A 14,326-nucleotide genomic window follows, 5' to 3' on the forward strand; every position below is an offset into this window, starting at 1 on the left:
ATGTCCCTGCAGCCCCGCTTCCCATCCAGCTCTCTGCTTGTAGCCTGAGAAGGCAGTTGAAGACAGCCTAAAACTTTGGGACTCTGCCTCCACGTGGGAGACCCAGAAGCTCCTTGCTCCTGGCCCCTTGTGTTTGGATCGGCTCAGTTCTTGTTGTGGCCACCTGAGGATGGAAGATCTTCCTCTCTGTCTCTCCTCCTCTCTGTAAATCTGACTTTCTAACAAAAATAAATAAAACTTTAGCAAAGTCCGAATTGAGCAAAAAGTATTCCACTTAGAGTAACTCTGAAATATTGCATTTAGAGTACCATTTTTGGAGAAAAAGTAATAGGTGAAGGACTGAGTGAGCACTGGACACTACTCATAAATTCATTATGAGGGATCAACATGGTGTAACAAGCCAATACACTACCTGCAGTGCCAGCATCCCATATGGCTGCTGGTTCATGTCCTGGTTGCTTCATTACCAATCCAGCTTCATGCTTATTGCTTAGGAAAGCAAAGGAGGATGGCCCAAAAGCCTTGGGACCCTGCAGCCATGTGGGAGACCTGGATGAAGCTCCCAGCTTCAGATCAGCTCAGCTCCGGCCACTGCAGCCTTTTAGTTAATTCAGACCATCCAGGTGCTGAGGTCTTGGCCACACCTTCAGAGGGGCGGCACAAGCACCGCCCACCCATTTCCTAACTGGTTAGGAGACCACCAATGGGGAACATCTTACCCGCAGGTTCCCGCCCAACAAGGAGGGGTCAGGGAATACTTAAACTGCCAAGACCCTTCCTCATACCTTTGGGGTCTCTCCCTCTCCTTTCGAAAGGCACCCCACCTCTTGGCTCTCTCTCTGGAGGTGCTTTCCTCTTCCCTCTTCTTTCCCTGCCCACCTGGTCCCTTCACAGTCAATTCTTAGCTTTTTATTTCTAGATTAAGCTGAGAAAAGAACCCACTGGGCTTTTCTGGTAACAGAGTGAATGAGCAGATGAAAGACCTCTCTCTCTCTCTCTTTTTTTAGATCTTTGTCTCACCCACTGTTTGTGTAACTCTTTAAATACTTAAAAAATAAATTTATTATGAAAATAGTATGAGCCTTACTGCAAAAACTACCTGTACCAAACATTCAGATGAACAGAAGATATATAGCACTGACACGTAATGTAAGAGATGCGTTCATGGTACTATGTTCTGGAAGTAAGTTGCTATTTTTATCTCAAGAAATGCAATGTGTTTCAAATTATCCATGTTCTAAAATAGCTGTCCCATAAATGAAACCCTGGAACAATTTAAAGTGCGTAGGAATATGCAGGCAATGTACTGCAATCTGACAGACCCTAACACTGCTACTCCTTGTGGCTGTTTGTCAACAGGCTAGGGCTGGCATGTCTCAGAACGAGAGAGTTCTAGAAATGTCTGAAGTGGTTGAGAACCCACCATCAATCTGGCTTTATCCTGACAATCCTGCTGGTGCACATTTGGGATTCCACAGCCCAAGCTACAGACTAAACAAGCTTTCTCTTAGAAATTTATTTATGTATAATGCTGGTGCCGTGGCATGGCACGATAAGCCTGTGGCACTTATAGCCCATACGGGTGCTGGTTCACATCCCAGGTGCTCCACTTCTGGTCCAGCTCCCTGCTTCCAGCATAGAAAAGCTGCACAGGCTGGCTCAATTCCTTAGGCCCCTGTGCCCAAGCAGGAGACTCAGAAGCTCCTGGTTCCTGGCTTTGGATGGCTCAATCGTTTAAGGAGTGAACCAGAGGATGAAAGATCTCTCTGTTCCTTCTCTTTCTGAATTTCTTTCCAATAAATTTTAAAAATATATTTTCATATTTATTTATACAATACATTTATTTAAATTTAAAAACATTTTCATATTTACTTACATTTTAAAAACATTTATTTTCATTGGGAAGGCAGATTTACAAAGAGAGACAAAGAAAGATCTTCTGTCCACTGGTTCATTCCTCAAAGGGCTGCAGTGGCCAGAGCTGAGCTGATCCAAACCCGGGAGCCAGAAGCTTCTTTCAAGTTTTCTACATGAGTGCAGGGTCTCAAGGCTTTGGGCCATCCTCTGCTGCTTTCCCAGGCCACACTCAGGGAGCTGGATGGGAAGTGGAGCTGCCAGGATTAGAACCGGCGCCAATATGGGATCCTGGTGCATTCAAGGTGAGGACTTTAGCCACTAGGCCACGCTGCTGGGCCCAACCTTATCTTTTTAAATGCTGATTTTCATCTACTCAAAAGGCAGAGTGAGAAGTAGGAAGACTGAGAATCTTCCGATCTGTTGGCTCATTCCCCAAATTCCATCAGCAGCCAGGACTGGGCCAGGTGCAAGTCAGGGGCCCAGTGCTCCACCCAGGTCTCCCATGACCCAAACACTGGAGCTGTCACCGACCACCTCCCAGGGTGCTTATCAGCCAAATTTAAGTTTTTTCATTTTTTAATTGTATTTTTGACAATCTTTACATAGTTAATTAGGGTAAAAATGTTCTAGGGCTATAGGAAAGTGGTAAGACTATTATTTCCATATTGTTTCCTTCCTGTATTTGAGGTAAAGGGGGGGTATTAAGGGAGAAGCCCCACCCAGTTTCCCACCCACCCCAGGTCCCGTATGTGGGGCATGCGCCGAGATTCTTGCTCAAGTGGTTTTGATAGTTCACCAGTTATGAATCGCTGCCAATCTCGCCACTCCAAGCCAAATTTAATTTTTGTGGTTTTTTTTGGTCATTTTATTAGAAAGTCAGAAGAGAGGTGTGTTGAGAACAAGGGAGAGAATGGGAAAAATATTATCTGCTATTTGTTGGTTCACTCTCCAAGAGACATCAGTAGCCAGGGTGGGGCCAGGTTGAAGCTAGGAGCCCAGACCTCAATCCAGGTCACCGGCGTGGGAGGCAGGGAGCCAGCGACTTGGGTTAGCACCTGCTGCTTCCCAGGGAAGCTCCAACTACAGGCAGAGCCGGGACTGGAATTCGGTTACTCCACTACCGGATGTGGGTGTAGCAATGAACATGTTCACCACAATGCAGCGGGCCCGGCTCCTGCACCATTGCTAGGCATCTTTAGAACAGCACTGGGCAGGGTGCTTCACCCACAGCAGTACTCAAAACTAAGTCCAGACTTCCAGCAATCGCAGTATTTCATCCATTCCAGGATCCTGCCTCTTCCACCGTGACTTGTAATACTTGCCCACATGTAAATCTTGTAACTTCCTCAGACTTGACTATAGAACCACCTTTGTGGCACAGCAAGTGAAGCCACTGCTTGCAACATCCTTATTCCCTATCAGAGTGCTGCTTTGTGTCCTGGTTGCTTGGTTTCCATTCCAGCTCTTTGCTGGATCTGCACCTAGGAAAGCAGTGGGAGATGGCCACCCACACAGGAAGCACAGATGGAATTCAGATGGAGTTTCTGGTTCCTGGATTTGGCCTGGCCCAGCTGTCGTGGCCATTTGGGGAGTGAAAGAGCAGATAACGAAAGAGCTCGCTGTCTGCCTTTCAGATAACTACAGTGGTTGTGAGAGCTGGCTGGACTCGAGGTGCTTGTCTTCCAGTCAGAATTTCATACATATGACAAAGAACAGTAAGCAAGGGGGCCGATTTAATGAGTGTAGTCATCAAAAACAAGAGGGGCACCTCCTTCTAGAACGGCAGTCAACATTTAGACTGGCCTAAGCAAAGGAACCAAGTGTAATACAGGGAGTGCACCTGCTGGGCCAGCGTTCAGCCCGGGGCTTGTACGGGTCTGCCGGCTGGTTCTTGCCAGTCTCCTTCCACCCTCTTCCTGAAGAGCAGGTTTCCTGCGTGAGACCTTGTTGGAATTCCACTCAAGGGTTTGCGATCTAATGTTGTGATTGTGCAGTCCACTGGGCAAAGAGGGCTTTCCATGGGGCTGGAGGGGGGTGGGTGGCAGGAATGAGCTGTACCTAAAGTCATCTGGGTTTTCCTTAGGCCCATTTCTGTCCATACATATATGTATATATACATGATTGTATATATATGGATATAAATGTAAACAAAACCCTTGAAATCGCACACATATACACAACAAAATTTGCTAGGGACCATCTTTTTAGCTAACAGCCCTAGCTATTAGACCTACGAGCTGCCTCTTATCTTGAGTAAATATTGTATTCAGTCTTTGAAGTTTTTCAAGTTCTGCACCAAAGCTTCTTAGGGGTTCAAGTTAAGCTTTTCACACATGCCAGCGCCGTCAGAAACCATGCTGGGTATTTGTGAATGATTCCTGTGCACTTGACCCTGGATGCCACAGAGCGGCTTCTGACGTGGGAAAGCCTATCACAACAGGAGTCTGTGAGCGCTTAGGGAGGTTAAGCCGAGGCTCGAAAACCCCAGATAATAAGCCACGAACAGAACACGAAGGAACAGGCATCTAGCGCTAGGGATAATACTCTTTTTGGAAAAGCACAGCTCTTGTGGCAAAGGGCTGGTGCTGACGGCAGTGGAAACTTCTTTTCTGTGCGTGCGGACACAGACTGGCTGCAGAATCAGGGCCGAGTCCAGCTTCTGGATCCCTTTTCCCCCCTCACATGGGACCATTTCTGTAGCTCAGCCAATCCCAACACACGTCCCAGGTCAGCTCGGTGTCCCTGTCCCAAACGCCACACACTTGCGCTCTATCACCTCGTCGGGCACAAATGGCGAGCCTCAGCAGTCACAAAGGCAGCGCGGACCCCCTGAGCCCCCGCGTGCCGGGCCTGTCCCCGAAACCCACTCCCCATCCACCCCAACTTTCTCCCGGGAACATCCGGCACACCCTGCCCGGGCCCCACGACTCCAGCCTTCTCTAGAAAATCCCTCTGGCCTTAGACTTCATCCGAGCAAGCACAGAGGAGGGGGTGCGGTGGTGCTGCTCTCACCCCAAGCGACACAAGCGACAGACGCCCAAACCCCAAATCCGCCACCCACCCCCGCACGGCGACGGGCGACGCGGCCGAGAGGCGGGGTTTCCGCTTCCGGGGGCGGATTGTTGACGCCTGCGGCTGCTGCGGTGGCGAAAGGGCGGTTGGGGAGGGGCGGCTGAGGGGAGCGAGACGGCGCCGTGACAGGTTCTGCGAAGGCTGCCGCCGCGGCGACGATGGCAGAAGGGCCCGAGGAAGCCCGGGGTCGCCCTCCGGGAGGGGACCACGCGCCCGGCCCCTCCCCGAGAGGCCCTCCCGCGGCCGCCACCCCTTGTCCCCGAGATCCGGCGCCTGTGGAACCCCAGGCCCCGGGCCGGCCCCTCACCCCGAGCCTCGCCCCGGAGGAATCGGAGGCGCCCAGGGAGCTGAGGAGACGCCGAGAGGCGGCCTCGAGCTCCGGCGCGGGGCTGCAGGAGCCGCCGGGCCGCGAGGCGGCTGAGACGGAGGCGCCGCGGGACAAGCCGGCGCGGCTGAGCGCCCGCGAGTACTCGCGACAGGTGCACGAGTGGCTGTGGCAGTCCTACTGCGGCTACCTCACCTGGCACAGCGGGCTGGCCGCCTTCCCCGCCTACTGCAGCCCCCCGCCGCCCCAGCCCAGCTACCCCGCGGCCGCCGCCCCCCAGGCCGCGGCGCCGACCCCGCAGCTGGCCTATTACAACCCCTTCTACTTTCTGAGCGCCGGGGCGGCCGCGGGGCCCGAGCCCGGGGCGGCCGCGGGCATCAGCACCCCGACCCCGGTGGCGGGCCTGGGACCCCGGGCTCCTCACGGGCAGGGTACGGGCCGGGCCGCTCCGGGGACTCGGGCGGGATCCGCAGCCCCTCCGCGCACCGCGGGCGAGAGCGGGAGGCCGGCAGGTGAGCGCGCTGCGGAGGCTGCGGGGGATGGGGGTGTCCGCCCGGGCGTTGCCTAGGTCGTTGTGTCCCCGGCTGGCGAAAGGGCTGCTTTTCTACCTCGAGGCCTAGCTGGTGGGTGGGTCGTTTTCCACCTGTGGAGTGTGGATGATCCGCGTAGCGGCGAGGACCTGACCGGCAAATGCGGGAAATCCTACAGGCGTCACACAGTAAATCCAGGGAGATGTGCGTGATTGCAAATGGAGTTGTCGGGCTGGCTGGGCCTGCCTTGCCGATCCACATTTATTTCTGCATGGGGACTGGCATGGTTCCATTCCTTAGACTTACGTTGGGGTTTGTATTCAACCCCAGCCAATGTGAGAAGGAGAACCAGTTGATACTTGCATGTGATGCTCGTCAAAATTGACGATGACCGGTTGATGACCGCTGCGTTGATTTCAGAGAAACGAAATGAATGAGGGGAGAGAGAGATACAAGACAGGCCTTTACCTTGTAATTTACTTGTTTATATTTTATGCTGCACATGTTTATACTCGAATTTTTCTTTATGGAAAGAAAAACGTTTTAGTTTTGTATCACGGAGATGTGGTCATTTGCATTCTGCTAATTGGAGGCCTCGATAAATGTTGTGGTTACTCTGATCAAACTTGGGAGTGAAATCAAATTTTGAACATTAAGATGATGAAAGTGCATTATAAAAAAAAAGATTTATTTCTATTAAAAAGATTTATAGAGAGGAGGAGAGACAGAAAAAAATCTTCCATCTGTTGGTTCACTCCCCAAATGGCTGCAACAGCCTGGTCGGAGATGAGCTGATCTAAAGCCAGGAGCCTGAAGCCTCTTACCGGTCTCCCACTTGGGTGCAGGGTCCCAAGGACTTGGGCCATCCTCGGCTGTTTTCCCAGGCTACAAGCAGGGAGCTGGGTGGGAAGTGGGTGCACATATGGGCTGCTGGCACTTGAGGTGGAGCTGTTCAGCCACAGTACTGGGCCTGAAAGTGCATTTTTAAGACGGTTTATTCAAAGCAGTGCAGTGTTATTGCTGTGTGGAAATCAGTACCACCACCTGGTGCAAGGCTGTGGCTGGTTTGTTTTGTTTCTTTAAGATTTATTTATTTTTATTGGAAAATCAGATTTACAAACAGGAGAGACAGAAACATCTTCCACCTGCTGGTTCACTCCCCATGTGGCCACAACAGCCAGAGCTGAACCAATCCGAAGCCAGGAGCCGGGAGCCTCTTCCAGGTCTCCCACATGGGTGCAGGGTCTCAAGGCTTTGGGCCGCCCTTGACTGCTTTCCCAGGCCACAGGCAGGGAGCTGGATGGGAAGTGGAATATGAACTGGTGCCCGAATGGGATTCTGGCATAGGCAAGGCGAGGACTTTAGCCGCTAAGCTACTGTACCAGGCCCAGTCATGGCTGTTTTTCATTACTGATTTGTACCTTGATTTTGCCTTCCCGGCCAGTACTTGCTTGTGCCCTAAGGCCTTTGTGAAATAATCTTTCCTTCTTTCCTTCTTTCCTTCTTCCCTCCCTCCCTCCCTCCCTCCCTTCCTTCCTTCCTTTTAAAATTTCATGACTGTTTCCCTTTCCCTTACAGGCAGGGAGTATGTTATTCCATCCTTGGCCCACCGATTCATGGCAGAGATGGTGGATTTCTTCATTCTGTTCTTTATAAAAGCAACCATTGTCTTAAGCATCATGCACCTCAGTGGAATCAAGTAAGTGAAGCGCGCGTGCGGCCAGGCTTTCGTTTGTGCTGTGCAGAGAGGATGAGGTCCCTGCACACCTGCAAGGGACTGTGCGGATGCTGGCTCTGCCAGCTGGCCTGATTTCTTCCCAAAAGCTTTGACAGATTTCTTGGTCATATCCTCTGGAGTCTCGAGAGAAAGGTGATAAAGAACTCTTGCTGGGTAAACTATTAATCATCAACTAGCTGGCATTTCCAGGTGGCACTGCTTACCACGAGGCCAGTCCCGAGAGCACTGCAAAGGGAGATGTTTATTTGAATAACCCTCTCCCAAGATTGAGATGGTGGCAGCTCTCACTGGCTAAGCCCTTGCTCTGTACCAGGCATTAGAATCTTATTTTGTACCACCACTGTGAGGTAGAGGTTAATACCTCCATTTTATAGGGATTGAGAGTTGAGTGTGTGAGAAGTTAGGCCTAGCATTTTGAGTGGCCATGTCAGGACACATGTAGTCACATGTCGAATCCCCTTGCCAGGAAGCCAATTGTTTCTGCGACTTCGTCTCATCCCTGTCCCTACCCTGTGCCCCTCTGTGTCCTGCGCAGTGCTGGCGCCCTTATGCCCATTCTGAACCATTCCATCAAGACCCATCACGGTCATCACCACTGCGGCTTGCACTGGATCCGGTGAACATTTCACCTCATGCTCCCATTGCTGCCAAGGGCTCAGAAATCCTGATTCTTTGTTTCATTTTTAAGGATTTCTGTAATTGAAAGTCGGGAGAGAGACCTCCCGCACACTGCTTCCCGCTCTAGCTGGACACATGGCCAGGGCTGAAGCAGGAGTCTGGAGCTTGAGCTGAACCTACACGGGCATCGCCCTGCTTCCCCAGGCCCACAGTGCTTACAGCTTCTCTGCCCTCACTGTCCCTCGAGAACTTTCCCCATGCTTTGTAGAGCTAAGTGTGCCTGGTACGTGTGTGCACAGTGCTCTGTGGTGCCCCGTCACGGCGCTCATGCTGCTTTTCATCGTTGTTTCCCTAGCTGGGTCAGCTTCCCCCCGGCGGTGGCCATGCCGTGCACAGGGCTACCAGTGTGCCTGCTCTTAGCACTGCTCACCTGCTGAATAAGCTGAGGAATGTCTTACGCAGCTAGGTAGTAGAGAACCCAGATGTGCAACTGCAACTGTTCTGGCAACTCTGTATAACCCCAATTATTGTTTTGTGTAGGGATATCTCTAAGTTTGCTATGCATTATATCATAGAAGAAATAGATGAAGACACATCAATGGAAGATTTGCAGAAAATGATGGTTGTGGCTCTTATCTACAGATTATTAGTTTGTTTCTATGAGGTAAGCTACTGACCAGCAAATATTAATAATCTAATTGTAAAAACAAGAGAATAGAAAGTGTTAATCATTGCGTTTTTTCATTGTAACATTATTTAATAGTAGCAAATAATTGGGAGCAACCTAATGTCATTAATGAGGTTTGGTATTTGTGTGTTTGTGTGTGTGTGTTCTAAACCAATAAAAATCTTTTAAAGATTCATTGGAAAGGAAAAATCATTGGAGAAGGAGAGAAATGGAGAAAGGGATGGGGCGAGAACCAGGGCCAGAGTGAGAGATGCGAAAGAATCCATCTTCCTTCTCCTGAATTCATTTCCCAAAAGCTTGCCTTAGGCAGAGCAGGCTTCGTCGCTGGAGCCAAGAGCAGGAACTCCCTTTTGGTCTCTCAGCCGAGTACTTGGGCTCCCACGCCAGAGGCGCCAGAGCAGCAAGGCGCCCTGACCCAGTCACCTGCTGCCTCGGCCTCTCAGACTTTTGTCTTTGGTCTTCTACTTTTCTGTTTTATCTAGATTTTAATTAATATATATTAGTTTTCAAGTTCAAAAAAAAATTGGGAAACAGTTTATATAATTTCGTTGCAGTATGTTTTAGTCTTAGCCAAATCAAATAAAATTCTACTTCAGCAAATCCAACAGTATACTTCTATGTTGCTTATAGTACTTGTAGTATGAGGAAAAACCTCACCTTTAGGAAGTAGTTAAGCTAGTAATTTGTTTTTAAATTATCCTTCTCTGCTTAGATAATTTGCATTTGGGGAGCCGGCGGAGCAACCCCTGGGAAGTTCCTGCTAGGGCTCCGAGTTGTGACGTGCGAGACATCAGTACTGATCGCTCCAAGTCGGGTCTTGGTGATTCCTTCCTCAAACGTTAGCATCGCAACGTAAGTCCTTCTCCTAGTTTGTACACATAAGAAAATGAGTCATGTAAGTTATAACATTTGATAGTATTTTCAAAATATTGTTATTCTTCCTGGTATATAAGTAAGTTTACCTTTATTAAGACTGTTTATGGGTGTTTCAGTTGTTACATGATTGGAGACCCCTGTGAGCCAGTCAGCATTTTCAAGATGATCCTTTTATGAAACTTAAGACACAAGGAGAGGATGATTTGGGGATTGAGCCTTCCTCAGCGTTCTGTACTGAGGGTTATCTGTGAATGTTGGGTCAGTTGCTGGCTTGCCATGTACCTCATTTTCATGACACCTGCCATCCCATCTTGGTGAGGTGCTGAGTTCTGACCTTGCGTGGCGCGTGCAAGCATCCTGTTCTGCTGTCAAGTGGTGGGGCTGGCAGTACCCCAAGGTCCTGGCCAGCGCCTGCGCCGAGGTCCAGGGAAAGGCAAATCAGTTACAAGTTGTAGAGGTAAGCGGGTGGTGACCAGGTGGCTGGCACTGGTTTGATTATACACAGAAAGGCCCCGGGTGACTCTCCAAGCCTGGCTTGGTGCTGACATCTTCCGGTTCCCTCTGAAAAGCACCGTGGCCGTCATTCTGGCTGTGTCAGGCATGACGCGTTTCCTGAGCGTCTTTTATGTGTGAGGCACACGCCTAACGCTGAGAGTGTGTTCCTGAATTCTAACAGCCCTAGCTAAACTTGTCCCCTTTCTTCAAGTGTGGAGCACAGCTAGCGCCTGATGGATGGATTGAAACCAACCAGCCTGATCCAGTGCCACCTTAGCCACTCCATCATTCTGTAGCCTTTAGTGCGCTCAAAGGCAGAACTGACATCAGGAGGGTGGCGCTCCAGTCTCTGTTAGGGCTTTTAAACCTTTTTCTCAGTCACAACTCCACAGGAAAGCTGATACAAACACAGCAGCTTAAACCGCTAGTGCTTCACTAAGGTCGAATGTGGGACTGTAGGAAGCATGTGGTTCAGAAGGTATTTGAAACATGCAAGAACACTAACTGTGGAAAGGTGAGCAAGGAAATGAGGCTTTTCTTCTGACAGACTGTTAGAATGTATTGTACATGCTCACTCGGTTCATATCCTAAAGCCGTGTCTCTGATTGCTCTTCATGTCAAAGTTCTAAAGGCTTATTTAATACTGATGAAATCCTTAGACGTAGCCCACATGGTTTCATTATAATATAATGTTACTTGCTAATAACCACAATATTAAAGGTGAAAATTCCCTGGGTTAAACTTTGAATAGCAGCCTTAAACACACACTTTGAACTGGATAGGGCAGCATCGGTCTGTACGTGGTTGTGATACACAACTTAACCCGATATTCTTGCTTTACTTTTTTAGGTCCACCATACGAGCTTTGATCAAGAATTTTTCTATTGCTTCTTTTTTCCCTGCTTTCATCACACTGCTATTTTTTCAACATAATCGAACAGCGTATGACATTGTAGCAGGAACTATTGTGGTAAAAAGAAACGGGGTCAGATGATGGCCCAGAAAAGCCCTAATTCCATACTGATTGGAATAATGACAAGACTAAATTATGTATCAGCACGATCAGTATCCCTGGGTAACCTTAATTGACAACTTCAAAATTAAAGCAGTCACTCCAGTGTGAGGCAGGAGACTATTGGAAAGTATTGATTTTACTTGAATACCAAAGAACTGTGCCAGAAAAAAGATGTTCAAGTGTTAAAAATGCTTAGCTCAAAGAGAAGGCAACTGCGTTCGTAATCACCAATGGACAATATATATGTATATATACTTTCTGAAAATCTAAGACATTAGAATTTGCCAAATGCATTTTCATCTTTGAAATCTCCAAGTGAAACTTTAAAATTGTACCTTGGTTTTTCCCCCCAAATGATGGAAACTGTCCAGTTGTGTTTGTACACACCTCTGTCATTTCATCTTTTAGGTAACGCTTCTTGAGGAACTTGCCTTCCTTGGTTTTTGGCAGGAGCGAGGACACAAATTGGAGGGTCCACTCGCCTCCCATGCCGGGAGGTGGCGGGCGAGTGAAGCTGCGAGGGCGAGGGGCAGCTAACAGCTCTCTTGCCCTCAAGCGTTTTGAGCCGTTCTGTGGCTCACCGCAGTAATGATGTAACTTTATAACTGTCCTTAAGCTCAGATGTGCTTTGGGGGGCAAGTTCCTCATGATGACGAAAAGGTATTATGTCATATTGCTATATTGTTGAATTTTTAAAGAAAAGGTAAGTTTTAGTGATTGCTTGTAACGGGAGGAAAAAGTAAATTGTCATTGTAGTTTTAACTTGAAATTCATGTGTATTTTCAGTGACCCAAAGTCAGACTCTAACTGTATGGGGGAAACGTTAAGTTCCCTCAGTTGCATAGTTCCCCTAAAACATTCCTACTCTGTGTGTGCAGCATGACCAAAGTGTTCCGAGTGTGAGCGTAGCCTGCATTTCTAGAGCGCACACTTGCATCTGCTTGCCTTTCTCTCACATTCTAGATAGTCCCATGACTGCTGACACATCAAGGTCAGGACCCTGGCTAGTTCATCAGTAGCTCTGTGTGCTTGTGTCGTGGCCTGTGAGACAGTCACAGACTTCCCCTTAGGAGCTGCTCTCTCTACAGCAAGCGAGGGGCTCCCAGGCAGGTGTCGCCCTACGCTACGGAGGCTCATTTGGGCCTTGCAGGAGATGAAGTTATGGGCAAGATGTCCGGCAGAGGGGCACACTGCGTTGCCAGCTGCTTCTCCACTGGAGCACAGTTGGGGTTTTGTATGCGCTTTTTAGATATCCCTGTTACCAGTGTTGACCTATACTCATGCTGCTTCTGGTTTTACTTGATTCTTAGACATTTTAAACTATTTTCCAGAAGGAAAAAACACTAAATTGTATTGCACAGTTCAAACTTTGATTGCTTATAAGGGATCTGTCTAATAAGCTTTGTTCTTGGTCTTTAGTAACAAATGCAAAACTGTCAGTTATCACTGTTTTCAATTTTCAGAGTTTGGAACTTCTAAACATACACTTAATTTTATAGAAATTTTAGCAATGCCCTTTTATTACCTCTTTATTATAAAATTTCATAAACCATGTTTTTCACAATAATTCCTTATTAAATCAAATATCACAGAAAGCCTATTAAATGAGCCAGAATGCTATGATTCTTCACAGAAAAATACAAAGTTAGAGAAACATTGCCAAAATTCCCATTCAGCATGAACACTAGCCTGAGTGTTACTGATTCCGCCTCTGATGGGGGTGTGCAGGCAGAAGCGTCCTCCAGGCTGGGCACTCCGGGCTACAGAGGGCTCTTTCCTTGCTGCTCAGGTTAATTTGTTTGTACTTAGGCTTTCACTTCCACACGAAAACAGGCAGGCATGTCTAGTTACAATAAACTGCACATTTGCTGTACACGAGCCACTAACACGCCACGGTCTGGGTTCCAGCTATGCGTGGCAGCCCTCCTGCTCTGTCCTATACAAGTGTTACCACTGCGTCTGCCTGTGTCACAGAACCCAAATCTCTGTGTATGTAGTCAGCATTTAGGGAAACAGCTCGACTCCCAGATTTGACAGAAATGTCCCAACAGTGGAAACCGGGATTCAGTGCTCCATTTTTTTCCCTTGGAAGTGCATGGTAGTCTTCCCTCACTGCCTTTTTTAAGCACATTTTTTTAAATTTTATTTTTATTGGATAGTCATATTTACAGAGAGAAGTAGAGACAGAAAGATCTCTGTCCACTGATTCAGACCCCAATGGCCAAAGATAGCTGACCAGGAGCCAGGAACTTCTTCCAGGTCTCCCACAGGGGTGCAGGGTCCCAAAACTTTGGGCCGTCCTCAACTACTTTCCCAGGCCACAGGCAGGGAGTTGGATGGGAAGTGAGGCATCCAGGACAGGAACCAGCACCCATATGGGGTCCCGGCACATTCAAGGTGAGGATTTAGCCATTAAAGCCCAGAATACATTTTTTTGAGATTTCCTTTTTATTTTAAAGGCAGAGTTAGGGGAGATCCTCCATCTGCTGGTTCACTCCTCAAGTGGCTGCAGTGGCCAGAGCTGGGTTGGTCCAATGCCAGAGCTCCTTGAGTCTCCTACAGTGGGGTGCAGAGGCCCAAGAACTTGGGTACTCCTCTGCTTCCCAGGCCATTAGCAGGAGCTGCATCAGAAATAGAACAGCTGGCACCCATATGGGATGCTGGCACCACAGGCAGAAACAAAGTACTATGCCACAGCACTAGCTCCATAGTATCCTTTTGTTTCAGAACATTTTTCTATTTACTATATTTCACTTACGTAAATACTGATTTTCTGCATCACAATATAATTTTCATGCTGAAGCTCTGACTTTAATGGCAAAGGGAACAAAAACTGGAATTCAGACCAAGTGAGGATACTATTTCATCAACGAGCATTGCCCTAAGTTAAAACCTTAGGACTTCTTATTAGAGGCTTCAGCCATAATCTTATCTCTGGCTGAAGAACAGACTAGCAGGTTAATTTGGGCAGCTGGGAAATAGCATCCATCACTAGGTGGCTAGTGCACCTTCAGGGGAAGTCTGGCTTACTGAATAAATAGCATTCAGATTGGAGCCACGTGGTCACTACAGGGAGGGACGTGTACAGCAATGGCCTGCCTTGAAATTGGAC

General features: G+C 48.4%; 1 protein-coding gene across 2 annotated transcripts; it reads left to right on the forward strand.

Annotated features, from left to right (window-relative positions):
- The first annotated feature begins 5,046 nt into the window (after positions 1–5,046).
- FAM8A1 (family with sequence similarity 8 member A1) lies at positions 5,047–12,378 on the forward strand. Of its 2 annotated transcripts, XM_040967674.1 has the most exons (5): positions 5,047–5,766; positions 7,363–7,483; positions 8,681–8,804; positions 9,541–9,680; positions 11,049–12,378. In XM_040967674.1, exons 1-5 carry the CDS (start codon positions 5,088–5,090, stop codon positions 11,191–11,193), a joined length of 1,209 nt encoding a protein of 402 aa, XP_040823608.1. In that variant the 5' UTR covers positions 5,047–5,087; the 3' UTR covers positions 11,194–12,378. The 2 variants fall into 2 exon arrangements, with proteins under 2 accessions (XP_040823608.1, XP_040823609.1); XM_040967675.1 differs by lacking the exon at positions 9,541–9,680.
- Positions 12,379–14,326: the final 1,948 nt, after the last annotated feature.

Source organism: Ochotona curzoniae, unplaced genomic scaffold (genome assembly GCF_017591425.1).
Source record: "Ochotona curzoniae isolate NIBS_2020 unplaced genomic scaffold, NIBS_Ocur_1.0 scaffold_461, whole genome shotgun sequence".
NCBI lineage: Eukaryota > Metazoa > Chordata > Mammalia > Lagomorpha > Ochotonidae > Ochotona > Ochotona curzoniae.

Bases quoted from the DNA above. Each gene is read 5' to 3' on its own strand.
- FAM8A1 (XM_040967674.1), top strand. From the start codon at position 5,088: ATGGCAGAAGGGCCCGAGGAAGCCCGGGGTCGCCCTCCGGGAGGGGAC. The intron at 5,767-7,362 runs GTGAGCGCGCTG...TTTCCCTTACAG, and splicing joins CGAGAGCGGGAGGCCGGCAG to GCAGGGAGTATGTTATTCCA. The intron at 8,805-9,540 runs GTAAGCTACTGA...TTCTCTGCTTAG, and splicing joins TATTAGTTTGTTTCTATGAG to ATAATTTGCATTTGGGGAGC.